The sequence below is a fragment of the Schistocerca serialis genome, chromosome 9, assembly GCF_023864345.2.
Source record: "Schistocerca serialis cubense isolate TAMUIC-IGC-003099 chromosome 9, iqSchSeri2.2, whole genome shotgun sequence".
In the NCBI taxonomy this organism is placed as follows: Eukaryota; Metazoa; Arthropoda; class Insecta; order Orthoptera; family Acrididae; genus Schistocerca; species Schistocerca serialis.
The window spans coordinates 269,120,683-269,136,274 of record NC_064646.1 but is presented as its reverse complement, the minus strand read 5'-3'; the positions used below and the strand labels follow the sequence as shown (position 1 = coordinate 269,136,274).

At 37.9% G+C, this 15,592-nt stretch overlaps 1 protein-coding gene across 1 annotated transcript in view; it reads left to right on the top strand.

Moving 5' to 3' along the window:
* The window catches only part of LOC126419221 (phosphatidylserine decarboxylase proenzyme, mitochondrial), a 118,549-nt gene extending 103,839 nt beyond the window's left edge, over positions 1–14,710 (top strand). The window contains exons 7-8 of the mRNA XM_050086357.1: positions 1,179–1,339; positions 14,336–14,710. Of these exons, the coding sequence (XP_049942314.1) occupies positions 1,179–1,339; positions 14,336–14,566 (392 nt within the window). The 3' untranslated portion in view covers positions 14,567–14,710. The remainder of the gene's footprint in view (positions 1–1,178; positions 1,340–14,335) is intronic.
* The last annotated feature ends 882 nt before the right edge of the window (positions 14,711–15,592 follow it).

The window sequence follows — 15,592 nt, the reverse complement described above, 5'->3', positions numbered from 1 at the left end:
CAGGACCTGAACATCATTTTGCAGGACAATGCTCAAGCAAGTACAGTGCAATCTGTTACTGATTTGTTTGACTGATGGAACTGCTAAGTGCTATACCGGCTACTAAATTCCCCTAACTTAAGCCCTCGTGAGTTCAACTCAATTTCTAAACTGTTGGAAACACTTCACAGCATTCGCTTCAGAACTGCTGCAAATTCGTTGGGCAATACACCACGCCACTCATACTGTCAATACAACTGGCACTGCTAAGAGTATCCTACAAGTTCCACATCGCTGACAATGGGTTATACACAATGCTGGTGACTACTTTGAAGGTCAGTAAAACTTTGAAACATGTATCTGTTTTGTACGAGCTGTAAATAAATAGTTGCCTCTATTAAAGTTCCAACTCTCATAGTTTATGGCAAATCATTTTGTGTCCCTAGCAGAAAATGATATGCACAACTTGATATGTCCAGTAGCTAAACAGTAGTTTAATGTGCTGCATTTTGTAAAACTGGTTTCGCTCAAGTTTCATTGTTTCAGTGACAGCTTTCTTAAATTCTATGTTTTCGATGTATATGCAAAAATTCTATTGAAAGTGGAAAAGTTTTCATATCTTAAACTTTTGGATACTGTGACAAGCTGCAGCATTTACATGTAAATTATCTGTTGACAGTGTTACAGTCATCTACACGTATCAGATACACTCAACACACAAACTCACATTTCACGGAGGAAATGTGCCAATGTGTATGAAGGATAGGAAATAACTTTCTACTTGGGTAGCTGAACCTGTCCTTTGAGGTCTCTGAATGAATCACACCATATGACTTTACTATTAGCTCTTGAGTAGTATAACGTATTTGCCACAAAAATTTCAGACAAAACACATTGGCCTTGAAGAGATATCAGCAATAAATAATTACAGTTTTGACCTGAAAACAATGTTTCGCTGCTGAGCTGAGAATTTTCCATCTTGACCTTTTAGAAAATACTTATGGTCTTAACAACAGTCATTTGTCGCAACTATAATACTGATAATCTTTTACATTGCGATTTCTGTAAACATAACTAGTCTGTTGGATCCACTTATTTTTAATCTCCAGCTTTTCAAAATGTTAATGCAGGAACCCCACCATTCTTACTTGTTTTGTTTCAAATGCAAATATTTTATTGCCTCTTGTGTTTGATTGCAGGAGAACTCTTGAGTGTTAACCCAGTTGTGGCTCAGGTTGTTCCAGAGCTCTTCTCACTAAATGAGCGAGCTGTCTACATAGGACAGTGGAAGCATGGTTTCTTCTCTATGACTGCAGTTGGGGCCACTAATGTGGGTTGCATCAGAGTGTACTGTGATCCGGTAAGTGTGTGTCACTTGTCATACTGCATCATAAAATGAAAATAATGAGCTGCAAAGACTGCAAGATAAAGTGTTCATACTTATTAAAATAACATGCTGAAGTAAACTCAATAGTTGTGTGGAGAAGATAACAAAAACTTAAGACTTTCTTAGTTAGATTCCTCCATTTTTGCATGATTTTATGTGATTGTCTCCAGGAAAACATATCACAAGTTAGAAAATAATGTTTGTGTTATATTTCTCATTTTGATGGCACTCAAAATTAGAGCCAGTTTCTTGAAAACTAGAATTCTCTGCCATTAAACTGAAATTTCTGCTGTTTTTAGAGAAATTAGACATATTATACTAAATTACAGGAAAATCAGTTATAAAAGTTGTGTACACTGTTCTGATGATACAGTTAGTATTAAATTCCCCTTAATTGTTTCATAATGTATAGGGATAAAAGCAATAAACGAGAAAAGTTGTGTCATATTTCAAATAACTTTATCAGAAAATTAAAAATGTGTTAGAAGAAACAGGGAAAAGAGGGAATCCTTCAAATGACCCTTCTGTACTGATTCACTTTCCACACTGTTAGTTACTATAATCCCTTTTCGAACACCAAACTCGTATAGATTTCAAGAATTTGAGGCTTATACTGCGTATTAGCTGATTGATATGCACTGACAAAAATACCTCATTGTCATTGTCATATTAACCACCATATTTTCTGAAACACTGCCCTGAATAAATTAAAATTCTTCCTTCCATCTTACTGTGATTGTATTTTTTTATTATTTTTATTTTTTGATTAAACATTCTTTTTATTTATGATATAATTTAACCTTTTAATTAAAAGAAGGCAGCAGCTTGTTGCTAGTTCTCTTTTGGTTAGATTGGCTGCCTAAAGAAATAACATATTTTCTCTTGCGTATTTCATATGAAACTCACTACTCCCTGTTTTCAAGTAAAAATGTTTTTGTCTATGTAGAATGACCCACAGTTCCATATGATTTGACAACTACTCTTTTACATCTACATCTACATGATTACTTCGCAATTCACATTTAAGTGCTTGGCAGGGGGCTCATCGAACCACAATCATTCTATCTCTCTACCATTCCACTCCCGAACAGTACGCGGGAAAAACGAACACCTAAACCTTTCTGTTCGAGTCCTGATTTATCTTATTTAATTTGATGATCATTCCTACCTATGTAGGTTGGGCTCAACAAAATATTTTCGCATTCGGAAGAGAAAGTTGGTGACTGAAATTTCGTAAATAGATCTCACCGTGACGAAAAAGTCTTTGCTTTAATGACTTCCATCCCAACTCGCGTGTCATATCTGCCACACTATCTCCCCTATTATGGGATAATACAAAACGAGCTGCCCTTTTTTGCACCCTTTCGATGTCCTCCATCAATCCCACCTGGTAAGGATCCCACACCGCGCAGCAATATTCTAACAGAGGACGAACGAGTGTAGTGTAAGCTGTCTCTTTAGTGGACTTGTTGCATCTTCTAAGTGTCCTGCCAATGAAACGCAACCTTTGGCTCGCCTTCCCCACAATATTATCTATGTGGTCTTTCCAAGTGAAGTTGTTCATAATTTTAACACCCATGTACTTAGTTGAATTGACAGCCTTGAGTATTGTTCTATTTATCGAGCAATCGAATTCCAACGGATTTCTTTTGGAACTCATGTGGATTACCTCACACTTTTCGTTATTTCAGGAAAAGGTTCTTAGCCTCTTAATCTCATTTTTAATCTCCTATAAATCAACAAGTTGCTTCTCAGACTAGAATTCAATGTATCACTTAACTAGTCGTAAAATTTGCGTTGTTCTGCATCTTATTTTTTGAAGGAGCAGATGACAGACATATTGAACAAAGTGATTGAATTGGTTTAAAAAATGGCAGACTGTAGTGGATTGCATCTCTTTCATAATAATTTAGAGAATTACTTGTCTACCACGGCTGCTTTTAATTCCCTTAAGAAAATTTATCGTCACATAGTTCCACACTATAAATCTGTTTATAGCTGCAACCAAACTTCAAGAATTTGTGTGTGTTGCAAGTTTCATCAGTAGCAGATATTCTTGGATGTGGGCATGGGAATTATTCAATAATTGTAACAAGGGTACATTGAAGGCAATCTTTGCTCTGTAATCACCTTTGTTATGGGGCCTGGTAAACTGGTTTGAACCAGTGAAAAAGATAGCATTTTGGGTATTGGGTATCAAAACTCCAAGCTTCTCATACACCAGTGATGATAAAAATAAAGTTACTGCTTACCAATGTTATGTCAGGTGCACATTATTTCCTGGATGATATTCACTACAACTTTCATTACTACTCAAAAAGTCATAATAGACTGGCTTGTTACCATTGTGATTCAAAGCACCACATGGAAAGGAATTATATATCTACCAATGCTGTTTCTTACTCCATTGCATTAGCTGGCCAAAATTCACATACTCAGCAACTAAACTGAGTGTTCTCTTGTGTCGTCATATACTGATGTTCTGCTGACCATCTGACAGTTTTACTAGGCATTGCGACATTTAACATACTTGCAAAATAATTTTACCATTAGTATGCCAACATGTCCTTGCAACAAGATAATACATTAGAACAGTGAACATAGTGTAGCACGTGGTAAATCATTGAGGAGTAAAGTTAACAACTCAACAAACAGTAGAGACATTGAGACACACACACACACCCACACACACACACACACACACACACACACACACACACACACACACACACACACACACACAAAAACTGCATTGTATGTTGAGCAGCACAAAGTAGCTGTAAAAGTCTGTCTGTGCGTGTGTGTGTGTGCGCGTGGGTGCGCACGTGTGTGTGTGTGTGTGTGTGTGTGTGTGTGTGTGTGTGTGTGGGCGCGCGCGTCTGCATTGTAACCTAAGTATAATTTTGTTTGCACCTTCCTGAAGAGAGTTTTTGGGCACTTTTGCAATTGCATTTACCACATAGTTCATGGTCTAAAAATCAGTACTTTTCACCTTCATTATGTCTTCTCATGCACCTTTATGCAGTGTTTTTGAAACACTCACATATAGTAATGAGATAATCTGCATGTCATGGTGCTACTTATAGCTTAATTCAACATTTAAATATTTTAGAGTTTGTTCATTTTAACTGTTCTCTCGGTACCTTAGCGTCATCTTCCAAGATATAATGTTCCATGAGGAAGATTTCTCATAAAGGTTCACACAGTTTGCGGCGTGGCACGTTTCTTTTCACCGCCCTGCCAATGTCCAGCAATGTTCATTTGTCTAGCTAAAAGCTATAGTAGAAAATACTAGACCACTACTGTCTATTGCAGGTCGCAACATACATAGAATTGTCCGGTAAACGGGATGTGGCTAGCACTGAAATAAAAGTTTTAACTTGGCAATGTAAATTTTCAGGTGTATTTTTACGATAAAGATCACAGTTAATAGTGCCAAGTCCGTACTAAGTGAAACACAATGTAAAGTTCACACGCAATCCACAGTCACACATGTAGCCAGTTTATGGTATTTACACCCGTTACCGAAGTTAATAGAGTTCACCAGATCGTTTAGTTATGAAAATGCTCACTCAAATGTTGTGCACTCTGCTCTACATGTAATACCTGTTCCAGTCTTAGATCGCACAACACGCCACGCAGTTGTAACTAACAGTCAGAAGCAATAATTTTGATATTCCGTCTGAAATTCCACACGACTTTCACTATACTGTTCACTTAAATACACTTTGTACCACTTCGCGAACTCGTAATTAGCATTTTTCCGCGATTTTACGGTACTTTCGTCGGAGCTGCTTTCAATGCGATGTTACTAGTTCGAACCCTCTGGCTAAACTTCCCTAGATCACACCAGAGGCTTTTTTCCCAGCATAGATTGGCGCGAGCCTGCATTTTTCTGATTGGCTGATATCACAAACAGCAAACCAGGTTGCAGTATTATCCCGCACTTTACTTCAATGACCAATCATAGTAAAACATTTCTTTCTATAGCAATTGCTAAATAAATAAATTTAGAAAGGTATCAAACTTAAATTACTCCTTCTGAAATTACCGATTAATTTGTGTTCGACTCACGATTTATTAATACCATAAACGGACTGCACATTTAATTATAGTAAATCCCCTGTATAGTTTAACTGGTACTTTGCGAAATAACAAAACAATTTTCATTTACTTCTATTCTTCTTCACTCATACAACACTCACACTGCTAATTACTACACATATAAAACTATTAGAATTATGCAAATACATTAAATATTAATCAAACATAACTTTACAACATTGTTTTGACTATGACTGCTAGCACTGTCTGTCAACTGCTGACCTCTGCTGCCTACTAGTACAACTATGTGCAGCTCTGTAACTCAGGTCCATGTCAGCTGGTGACATCTGTCGATGACTCATGACTATAACGATATCGTCCTAACAAGTGACAGGAGCGATGCGAAGGCGCTACGCCTCAAGTTAAGCTTCACCTTTTTATTTAATTATGGATACTGATAAATACTTGGGTGGTGTCAGAAATACAGAATGTTTTCTTAGTGTTTATGTGCCCCATTTCCTACTGTCTGGGACTGTTGACACTGTTCATCTAATTTCTAGTAGTATACACAGGTTGGTGGAACTGTTTTACATCAGGCACTCATTCATATCCAGTTTAGCAAATTTTACGTACCAGCATTTACCTTTAGATTAACCATTCATTTTAGTCATAGTTGCACATGTCAACATAACTCTTGTCATCACTCTTTTACATAGGTATTGCCTGTAGATAATACCTTCTGGTCTCCCTGTAGTGCCACTGCATCTTTTATACTGCCAATTTTGGCAGGATCAACTAGTATTTGTGAACATTAAAAATTTGGTTATGCAGCTTGTGATCTGAAAATAGTCAGTATGGAAGAAATTTATAAATTATGGTGTATCTTTTGAAAGTATGACAGTAGTTCATAACTGCAGGTGTTTTGTAAAGGTAATGTAATAAATTAGGACTATTTTCTGTCATGGAAATCTCTTTACTGAAGAGGACTTTTCATGCCCTCACTTTCAGTTTGTATCTCTAGCACATATTGAAATGTGTGAAGTTTTGCTATAGTACTTAAAACATTATTTTAGGTCAATACAGTCATGTTGCTAAATTCAGTAAGAAGTAGAAAAACAAAGCAGTAATCCTTAAGTTTCACAGGGCTCAAAAATTTTAAAGCATAATGTGCTTCAACAAAACTGATATTAAATATACAGTTAATATTAGGTAATGTATGTCACAAGCAAGTTGATGACTTAAACTTGATATGTTTAGATTGCCAGTGCGTGCTATCGCATTTGACGCAGGTCTGTTTTCTTGCAACTGTGCCGGTATCCTGTGAAACATACATCTAACAACATAGCCTTCCAAGTTTTACTGTGTAAACATTTTTCTTAATAACAAATATTGAGTGTAGGCTAATTGGACACCCAATGTTGTGTTAACAACAAAAAATGTCAAGCAAGCACACTACAAGTACTATACCTTCACGTGTATGTTTTTGAAATGAAATCATATGATTCAAGCAAGGTTGACAGAGATGCAGTTAATGATTTATAGTAAGAACTATCAGTGCTGGAGTTATGTAATAACTTCACACACACACACACACACACACACACACAAGGTTATTATTAAGCGTGCAAAAAAGTTAATGTTGCAAATTTTGAAAATAAATTTTTAAAAAACGTAATATTAGAAAAATGGTGTTGCTAGCTAATACTGTGGTGACTTACAGAAACGTAATACTATGAAACTATTTCATGTACCAGAATTATTGTCTTTTAAAAATGTATAGTGCTGAATATCTTTAACTAATTAAATGACACTAATCAAAATTATCATTTCATTTCAGTGTAGCAGTTAATTCTTTGAGTCACTGTACTTGCATTTCACAATAGTTCTAACTTTACTGTGATGGGGGAAAAGAAGGATCAGAGCTGCATTTTATAAAGCATAAGGTAGCAGCTGATAGTATGCCTTTAAAGAAATATGCAAAGACTAGTAAACTAGGTGTCAGTAACATTTTTACCGACGTGGCGTGTTGTGAAAGTTGTACTTGCAACTGGTTGGTATCGGGAAGACTGTATTCAGACAATGGAAACTCCAGCTAGGAATATCAACAATCTAGGAAAAGATAGAGTGCTACTTACCATAAAGGAGACACATTAAATTACAGACAGGCAAAATTAAAAGAGACACAAAGCTTTCGGCCACAGCCTTCATTAGCAAAAGAGAAACACACACTGTTCATATCAAGGTTACATAGTACTAGTTTCTAGTGTTTCTTTCTACAGAGACCATAACAGTCACTGCTTATTACATTACTTTAGAATAACATAATGTGGTAGATATGATTACAGTGTGCATTACGCATGACAACCTATCATTCTGTGGAAATTTACATCATTGTTACATTGGACTGTATAACAAGTTATCTGCTCACACTAATTATGAGTCTGCCAATCTTTCCAGATATTGGGCCAGCATAAGGCAGAGAAGCGATTTTTAGATTCTCTTCCTCTCTCTGTCTCAACCTCTTTTTCAGGCAGTCTTGGTAATAAAATGAAAACTTTCCCAAATCACAATAAATTACCTATGCTGCTATTTATGCATAATGCTGAAATAAATGAGTTGTAAACACAAAGGTGTTCTGACAATTTTGTAAATGTGCAAAATATTGTTATGGCAAGGACAATGGAATAAAACGCACAGACTAATGGCTGTAATGAGCAGAGTAAACGAAGTAGATGTTCTGACATTTTTTGCTGAAATCTACATGTTAAATGTAGAGAAGTTGCAAGTGGCTCTGGAACAATCTAGTGCAGTGTTTTTGCATTTTGCACGTAAATCTTTTTATCCATATCATGTGTCACTTCACCAATCAGAGCATTATCTGTTACCAATGACGCAATGTTTATAAATTGTGAAAATCTAAAATGTGCTTTGAGGACTGCTGACAACCCACACTGCCAGAGCAAAGTTCAGTATGAGAGCCAGTGGAGCACAAATGTTTGATGCTGGAGTTTGCCTGATTTGATGCCACAGGAATTTTCTCTGTCGTGGACTCAAAGATGAAATGTATGCACAAGTACCAATAACTCCAGACTGTTGTGGTCTTCAGTGCAAAGACTGGTTGAATAAGCACTGCAACCTTTGTCTTCCTGAATGTGATTACTTTATTCATCTATTGATCTCCGCCTACAATTTTTACCCCCTACATTTCCCCCAAATACTAAATTGGTGATCCCTCGATGTCTCGGAATGTGTCCTGTCAACCGGTCCCTTCTTTTGGCCAAGTTGTGCCACAAATTTCTTGTCTCCCTAGTTCTATTAAGTACTTCCTCATTAGTTACGGGATTGACCCATCTAATCTTCAGCATTCTTCTGTAGCACCATATTTTGAAAGCTTCTATTCTCTTTTTATCTAAACTGTTTATCACCCATGTTTCAATTCCATATATAGTGAAGGGAGACGAAAAATTAACTCGTGGGTGATTGGGATTCGATAGTAGGAAAAGGGATCGAAGGAAACGTAGTAGGTGAATATGGATTGGGTTAAGAAATGAAAGAGGAAGCTGCCTGGTAGAATTTTGCACAGAGCATAACTTAATCATAGTTAACACTTGGTTCAAGAATCATAAAAGAAGGTTGTGTACATGGAAGAACCCTGGAGATACTAGAAGGTATCAGATAGATTATATAATGGTAAGACAGAGATTTAGGAACCAGGTTTTAAATTGTAAGACATTTCCAGGGGCAGATGTAGACTCTGACCACAATCTGTTGGTTATGAACTGTAGATTAAAACTGAAGAAACTGCCAAAAGGTGGGCATTTAAGGAGATGGGAACTGGATAAACTGACTAAACCAGAGGTTGTACAGTGTTTCAGGGAGAGTATAAGGGAACAATTGACAGGATTGGGGGAAAGAAATACAGTAGAAGAAGAATGGGTAGCTCTGAGGGATGAAGTAGTGAAGGCAGCAGAGGATCAAGTAGGTAAAAAGACAAGGGCTAGCAGAAATCCTTGGGTAACAGAAGAAATATTGAATTTAATTGATGAAAGGAGAAAATATAAAAATGCATTAAATGAAATAGGCAAAAAGGAATACAAACGTCTCAAAAATGAGATCGACAGGAAGTGCAAAATGGCTAAGCAGGGTGGCTAGAGGACAAATGTAAGGATGTAGAGGCTTCTCTCACTAGGGGTAAGATAGATACTGCCTACAGGAAAATTAAAGAGACCTTTGGAGAAAAGAGAACCACTTGTATGAATATCAAGAGCTCAGATGGAAACCCAGTTCTAAGCAAAGAAGGGAAAGCAGAAAGGTGGAAAGAGTATATAGAGAGTCTATACGAGGTGCATTCAAGTTCTAAGGCCTCCGATTTTTTTTCTCCGGACTGGAAAGAGATAGAAACATGCGCATTGTTTTAAAATGAGGCTGCGTTCATTGTCAATGTGTCCCAGAGATGGCAGCACCGTACGGCAGATGGAATTTTACTGCCAGCGGCGAGAATGAGAACTGTTTTAAATACTTAAAAGGGCGACGTTTTCCTTACTTGAACAGCGTGCAATCATTCGTTTTCTGAATTTGCATGGCGTGAAACCAATTGAAATTCATCAACAGTTGAAGGAGACATATGGTGATGGAGTTATGGATGTGTCGAAAGTGCGTTCATGGGTACGACAGTTTAATGAAGGCAGAAAATCGTGTGACAACAAACCGAAACAACCTCGGGCTCGCACAAGCCGCTATGACGACATGATCAAGAAAGTGGAGAGAATTGTTTTGGGGGATCGCCGAATGACTGTTGAACTCATCGCCTCCCGAGTTTGCATTTCTGTGGGTTCTGTGCACACAATCCTGCATGACGACCTGAAAATGCAAAAAGTATCATCCAGGTGGGTGCCACGAATGCAGACGGACGACCACATGGCTGCCCGCGTGGCATGTTGCCAAGCAATGTTGACGCGCAACAACACCATGAATGGGACTTTCTTTTCGTCGGTTGTGACAATGGATGAGACGTGGATGCCATTTTTCAATCCAGAAACACAGCGCCAGTCAGCTCAATGGAAGCACACAGATTCACCGCCATCAAAAAAATTTCAGGTAACCGCCAGTGCTGAAAAAATGATGATGTCCATGTTCTGGGACAGCGAGGGCGTAACCCTTACCCATTGCGTTCCAAAGGGCACTATGGTAACAGGTGCACCCTACGAAAATGTTTTGAAGAACAAATTCCTTCCTGTACTGCAGCAAACACGTCCGGGAAGGGCTGCGCGTGTGCTGTTTCACCAAGACAACGCACCCGCACATCGAGCTAACATTACGCAACAGTTTCTTCGTGATAACAACTTTGAAGTGATTCCTCGTGCTCCCTACTCACCTGACCTGGCTCATAGTGACTTTTGGCTTTTTCCAACAATGAAAGACACTCTCCGTGGCCGCACATTCACCAGCCGTGCTGCTATTGCCTCAGCGATTTTCCAGTGGTCAAAACAGACTCCTAAAGAAGCCTTCGCCGCTGCCATGGACTCATGGCGTCAGCGTTGTGAAAAATGTGTACATCTGCAGGGCTATTACGTCGAGAAGTAATGCCAGTTTCATCGATTTCAGGTGAGTAGTTAATTAGAAAAAAAAATCGGAGGCCTTAGAACTTGAATGCACCTCGTACAAGGGCAATGTACTTGAGGACAGTATTATGGAAATGGAAGAGGATGTAGATCAAGGTGAAATGGGAGATATGAAACTGCGTGAAGAGTTTGACAGAGCACTGAAAGACCTGAGTCGAAACAAGGCCCCAGGAGTAGACAACATTTCATTAGAACTACTGACAGCCTTGGGAGAGCCAGTCCTGACAAAACTCTACCATCTGGTGAGCAAGATGTTTGAGACAGGCGAAATACTCTCAGACTTCAAGAAGAATATAATAATTACAATCCCAAAGAAAGCAGGTGTTGACAGATGTGAAAATTACCGAACTATCAGTTTAATAAGTCACAGCTGCAAAATATTAAGGCGAATTTTGTACAGGTGAATGGAAAAACTGGTAGAAGCTGACCTTGGGGAAGATCAGTTTGGATTCCGTAGAAATGTTGTAACACGGGAGGGAATACTGACCCTACGACTTAGAAAATAGATTAAGGAAAGGCAAACCTACGTTCTAGCATTTGTAGACTTAGAGAAAGCTTTTGACAATGTTGACTGGAATACTCTCTTTCAAATTCTGAAGGTGGCAGGGGTAAAATACAGGTAGCGAAAGGCTATTTACAATTTGTTCAGAAAGCAGATGGCAGTTGTAAGACTTGAGGGACATGAAAGGGAAGCAGTGGTTGGGAAGGGGGTGAGACAGGGTTGTAACCTATCCCCAATGTTACTCAATCTGTATATTGAGCAAGCAGTGAAGGAAACAAAAGAAAAATTTGGAGTAGGTATTAAAATCCATGGAGAAGAAATAAAAACTTTGAGGTTCGCCGATGACATTGTAATTCTGTCAGAGACAGCAAAGGACTTGGAAGAGCAGTTGAACGGAATGGACAGTGTCTTGAAAGAAGGATATAAGATGAACATCAACAAATGCCAAACAAGGATAATGGAATGTAGTCGAGTTAACTCGGGTGAAGCTGAGGGAATTAGATTAGTAAATGAGACACTTAAAGTAGTAAAGGAGTTTTGCTGTTTGGGGAGCAAAATAACTGATGATGGTCAAAGTAGAGAGGATATAAAATGTAGACTGGCAATGGCAAGGAAAGTGTTTCTGAAGAAGAGAAATTTGTTAACATCGAGTATAGATTTAAATGTCAGGAAGTCGTTTCTGAAAGTATTTGTAGGGAGTGTAGCCATGCACGGAAGTGAAACATGGATGTTAAATACTTTGGACAAGAAGAGAATAGAAGCTTTCGAAATGTGGTGCTACAGAAGGATGCTGAAGATTAGATGGGTAGATCACATAACTAATGAGGAGGTATTGAATAGGATTGGGGAGAAGAGGAGTTTGTGGCACAACTTGACAAGAAGAAGGGATCGGTTGGTAGGACATGTTCTGAGGCATCAGGAGATCACAAAATTTAGTATTGGAGGGCAGCATGGAGGGTAAAAATCGTAGAGGGAGACCAAGAGATGAATACACTAGGCAGATTCAGACGGATGTAGGTTGCAGTAGGTACTGGGAGATGAAGAAGCTTGCACAGGATAGAGTAGCATGGAGAGCTGCATCAGACCAGTCTCAGGACTGAAGACCACAACAGCAACAACATATGGCAACACTCCAGACAAATATCTTCAGAAAGGACTTCCTAACATTTAAATGTATATTTGATGTTCACAGATTTCTCTTCTTCAGAAATGCTTTTCTTACCATTGCCAGTCTACATTTTCTATCCTCTCTACTTCAACCATTATCATTTATTTTGCTGCCTAAATAGCAAAACTCATCTGTTACTTCAAGTGTCTCATTTGTTTCCTAATCTGCTTCCTTTAGCATCACCTGATTTAATTCAACTACATCCCACCGTAGTGGGAGATAAGAACCTTTTTATGTAAATTTTACAAAGTAAATACATGTCTCAAAATTAAAATCACGTTAACTTTTTTTCGCATTTGAGATTGTTATTTAAAGAAGTTGTATCTCACATTACATATTGACACAATTTAGAACAGTCTTTTTTCTTTAAAGGTTCTGGCATAAACAAAACCATAACTGTTGTCTTGGTTAACTGATGAATAACCCCTAGACTTCTTGTATCTAAGTGTAATACGTATAAGGTTTAAATGAAACTTTTCTTTACTGTTTTGAATTTGCAGTTAGTATAACCCGACTGCATCAAGCCAAAATGACCTATCAGCCAGGCATGACAGTTGATTCGTATAAGTCAGCTATCTGTTTGCTGTTCAGTACAGACAAAACTTAAGTTTTAAATACTTTAATTTCTCACATGCTATCTATCAAATTTCTTGGAGTGAAATTCCATCAAAGTTGTTTCTTTCAGATCAGCAGTGTTGTTAGCACAAATACTATAGTTCCATTTAAGATAAAATAAGTTGATACAAATATTTATGTAACATTACTAAGTCAGGAGACAGTATGTTGTTTGGTGAGAACTTTCAAACAGTTCATCTGAGTGAAAAAAGAACTACAATATTTTAAACAGTTCTTGAAATATGTGACATTAACAGCATAGATGACTCACTTGTATACTAGAGGTAGATAAAACTTGCAAAATTATGCATTGTAAAACTATTATCTTATAAACTGCTCAGTGTGTGGAAAGATGATAAGGTTATACTGTGGCGCTAGAAATTGACTGGGTACTGTAGTAAAATTTATTTTGTCGTACTGAATCTAAGATGTAAAATTACTTTAGTATAGTGTTTCTGAAAAAAAAGCAAGTACATTAGCACTGTTCATTTATACGTATCTCTCTGTGCAGTTACTTCTAGTACAAAATGCAATACTAGTTTTAAAGGGCCATCTCATTATTTCTGTTAGTGTATTTCTAAATTACATTTTACAAATACTTGCAATTCACTATGCCAAATATTCACTTGTTTAAAAAAGTAATAGTATAGCACAGCTGTCAGCATTTGAAGCTACTACATTGCTTCAAGAAAACTCTGCCAGCAAACTTCCATGTAAGACAGAAATTCTCTCCCCGTCACTGAGTTTTTCGGGGAAGAACATCTTCTTGCTTTACAAATGATGAATGGTTAACAACTTGTACAGCTTATTGTGAATGCTCATCACATCATCCTTAGCCATGTTCTCCAGTAATATGCATAATTTGACTGAGCTGTGCGGTGTTTTTAATTGAAAATATTATTAACATTGACTTGTGGCTTAAGTGGTGCTCACTGCCTTACTGCTCACCTGTATTGTCAGTTTGATCACATTCCAACAAAGAAAGACTGTTTTACATTTATATTTTTTGTTTTTGATAGAGCCTTAAAACAAATGAGAGAAAGTGGCGTCGCGGCGAAAAGCGAAGAGACCTCTTCCTGTCTGGTGAGGGTGGTGGTCCAGTCCACATAGAGAAGGGAGAGCTTTTTGGTGAATTTCGTATGGGCTCAACCATTGTTGTTCTATTTGAGGCACCACCAGATTTCACTTTTCGTGTGGAACATGGTCAGAGGATACTTGTTGGTGAAGCAATCAGTGAATGCCTAGCATAAATTCAGAAAATATATACATATGTGCTATTTATTTTGTTGTGATTGTTCTAGTTCCTTTTTGTAAGATATATATATATCTTTGTATATGAAATATAACTGAAAACATTTTTGTATGTGGTTTATAAATTGATGATAAAAGTGAAACTGGATTGTCATTTTAGTTATTGTTACCTATATATCTAACAGTGAAAACAGCCATTGAATTTAAAATTTCAAGTGGGCCACTGTTTTCTGGGTTGTTGGGAGGTCCATGCTGTTCTTTTCTCACAAACTGTTTCACAGTGCACTTGGGTAATTTTATGTACTGGCAATCCTAGTGTTGCCAGAGTCATCTTATTGCTTAAGTGTCCACCCCTTCATTTGTCCTTTATCACAACTATCACCAAAATTGTAAGTGAAAAGGACAACGTTGTTTGTACACTGATATTTTCTCTTAATTTAGCCAGCCAAAAGTGCCATATACGGGCTGTCTAAAAAGTATCCGACCTTTGGCCAGAAAAAATATTTCGAAGACCCAACAGGATTGGGACCCTAATCCCCTTCAAAGGACGCCCCTTGTGCTTGTACACACTTAGCCCACTGATCCTTTCACTGCTGGAAACACCTCTGGAAGTCGTCTTTTGGGATGGTGTTCAGCTCCGTCGTCGTGTTCCGCATTATCTCTTCTCTCCTATCAAAACGGGATCCTTTCAGTGGCGTCTTCAATTTTGGAAACAACCAGAATTTGCAAGGAGCCACGTCTGGAGAGTAGAGAGGTTGGTGAACGCCTATAATTCCATGTTTGGCCGAGAAATTTTGGACCAGGTGGGATGAATATGCGGGGCCGTTGTCATGATGCAGTTGCCAGTTTTTCACTGTCCACATCTGGTCTTTTGCCGAACTGCATCACAGAGTCACCGGAGAATATCTTGATAGTATTCCTTTGTCACTGTTTGCCCCTCCAACGCATATTCATGATGATCTTTGGCCTTGGAAACTCGGTATGCTTCCATTGCGACAATGCTCTTTTTGTTTCTGGGCCATACC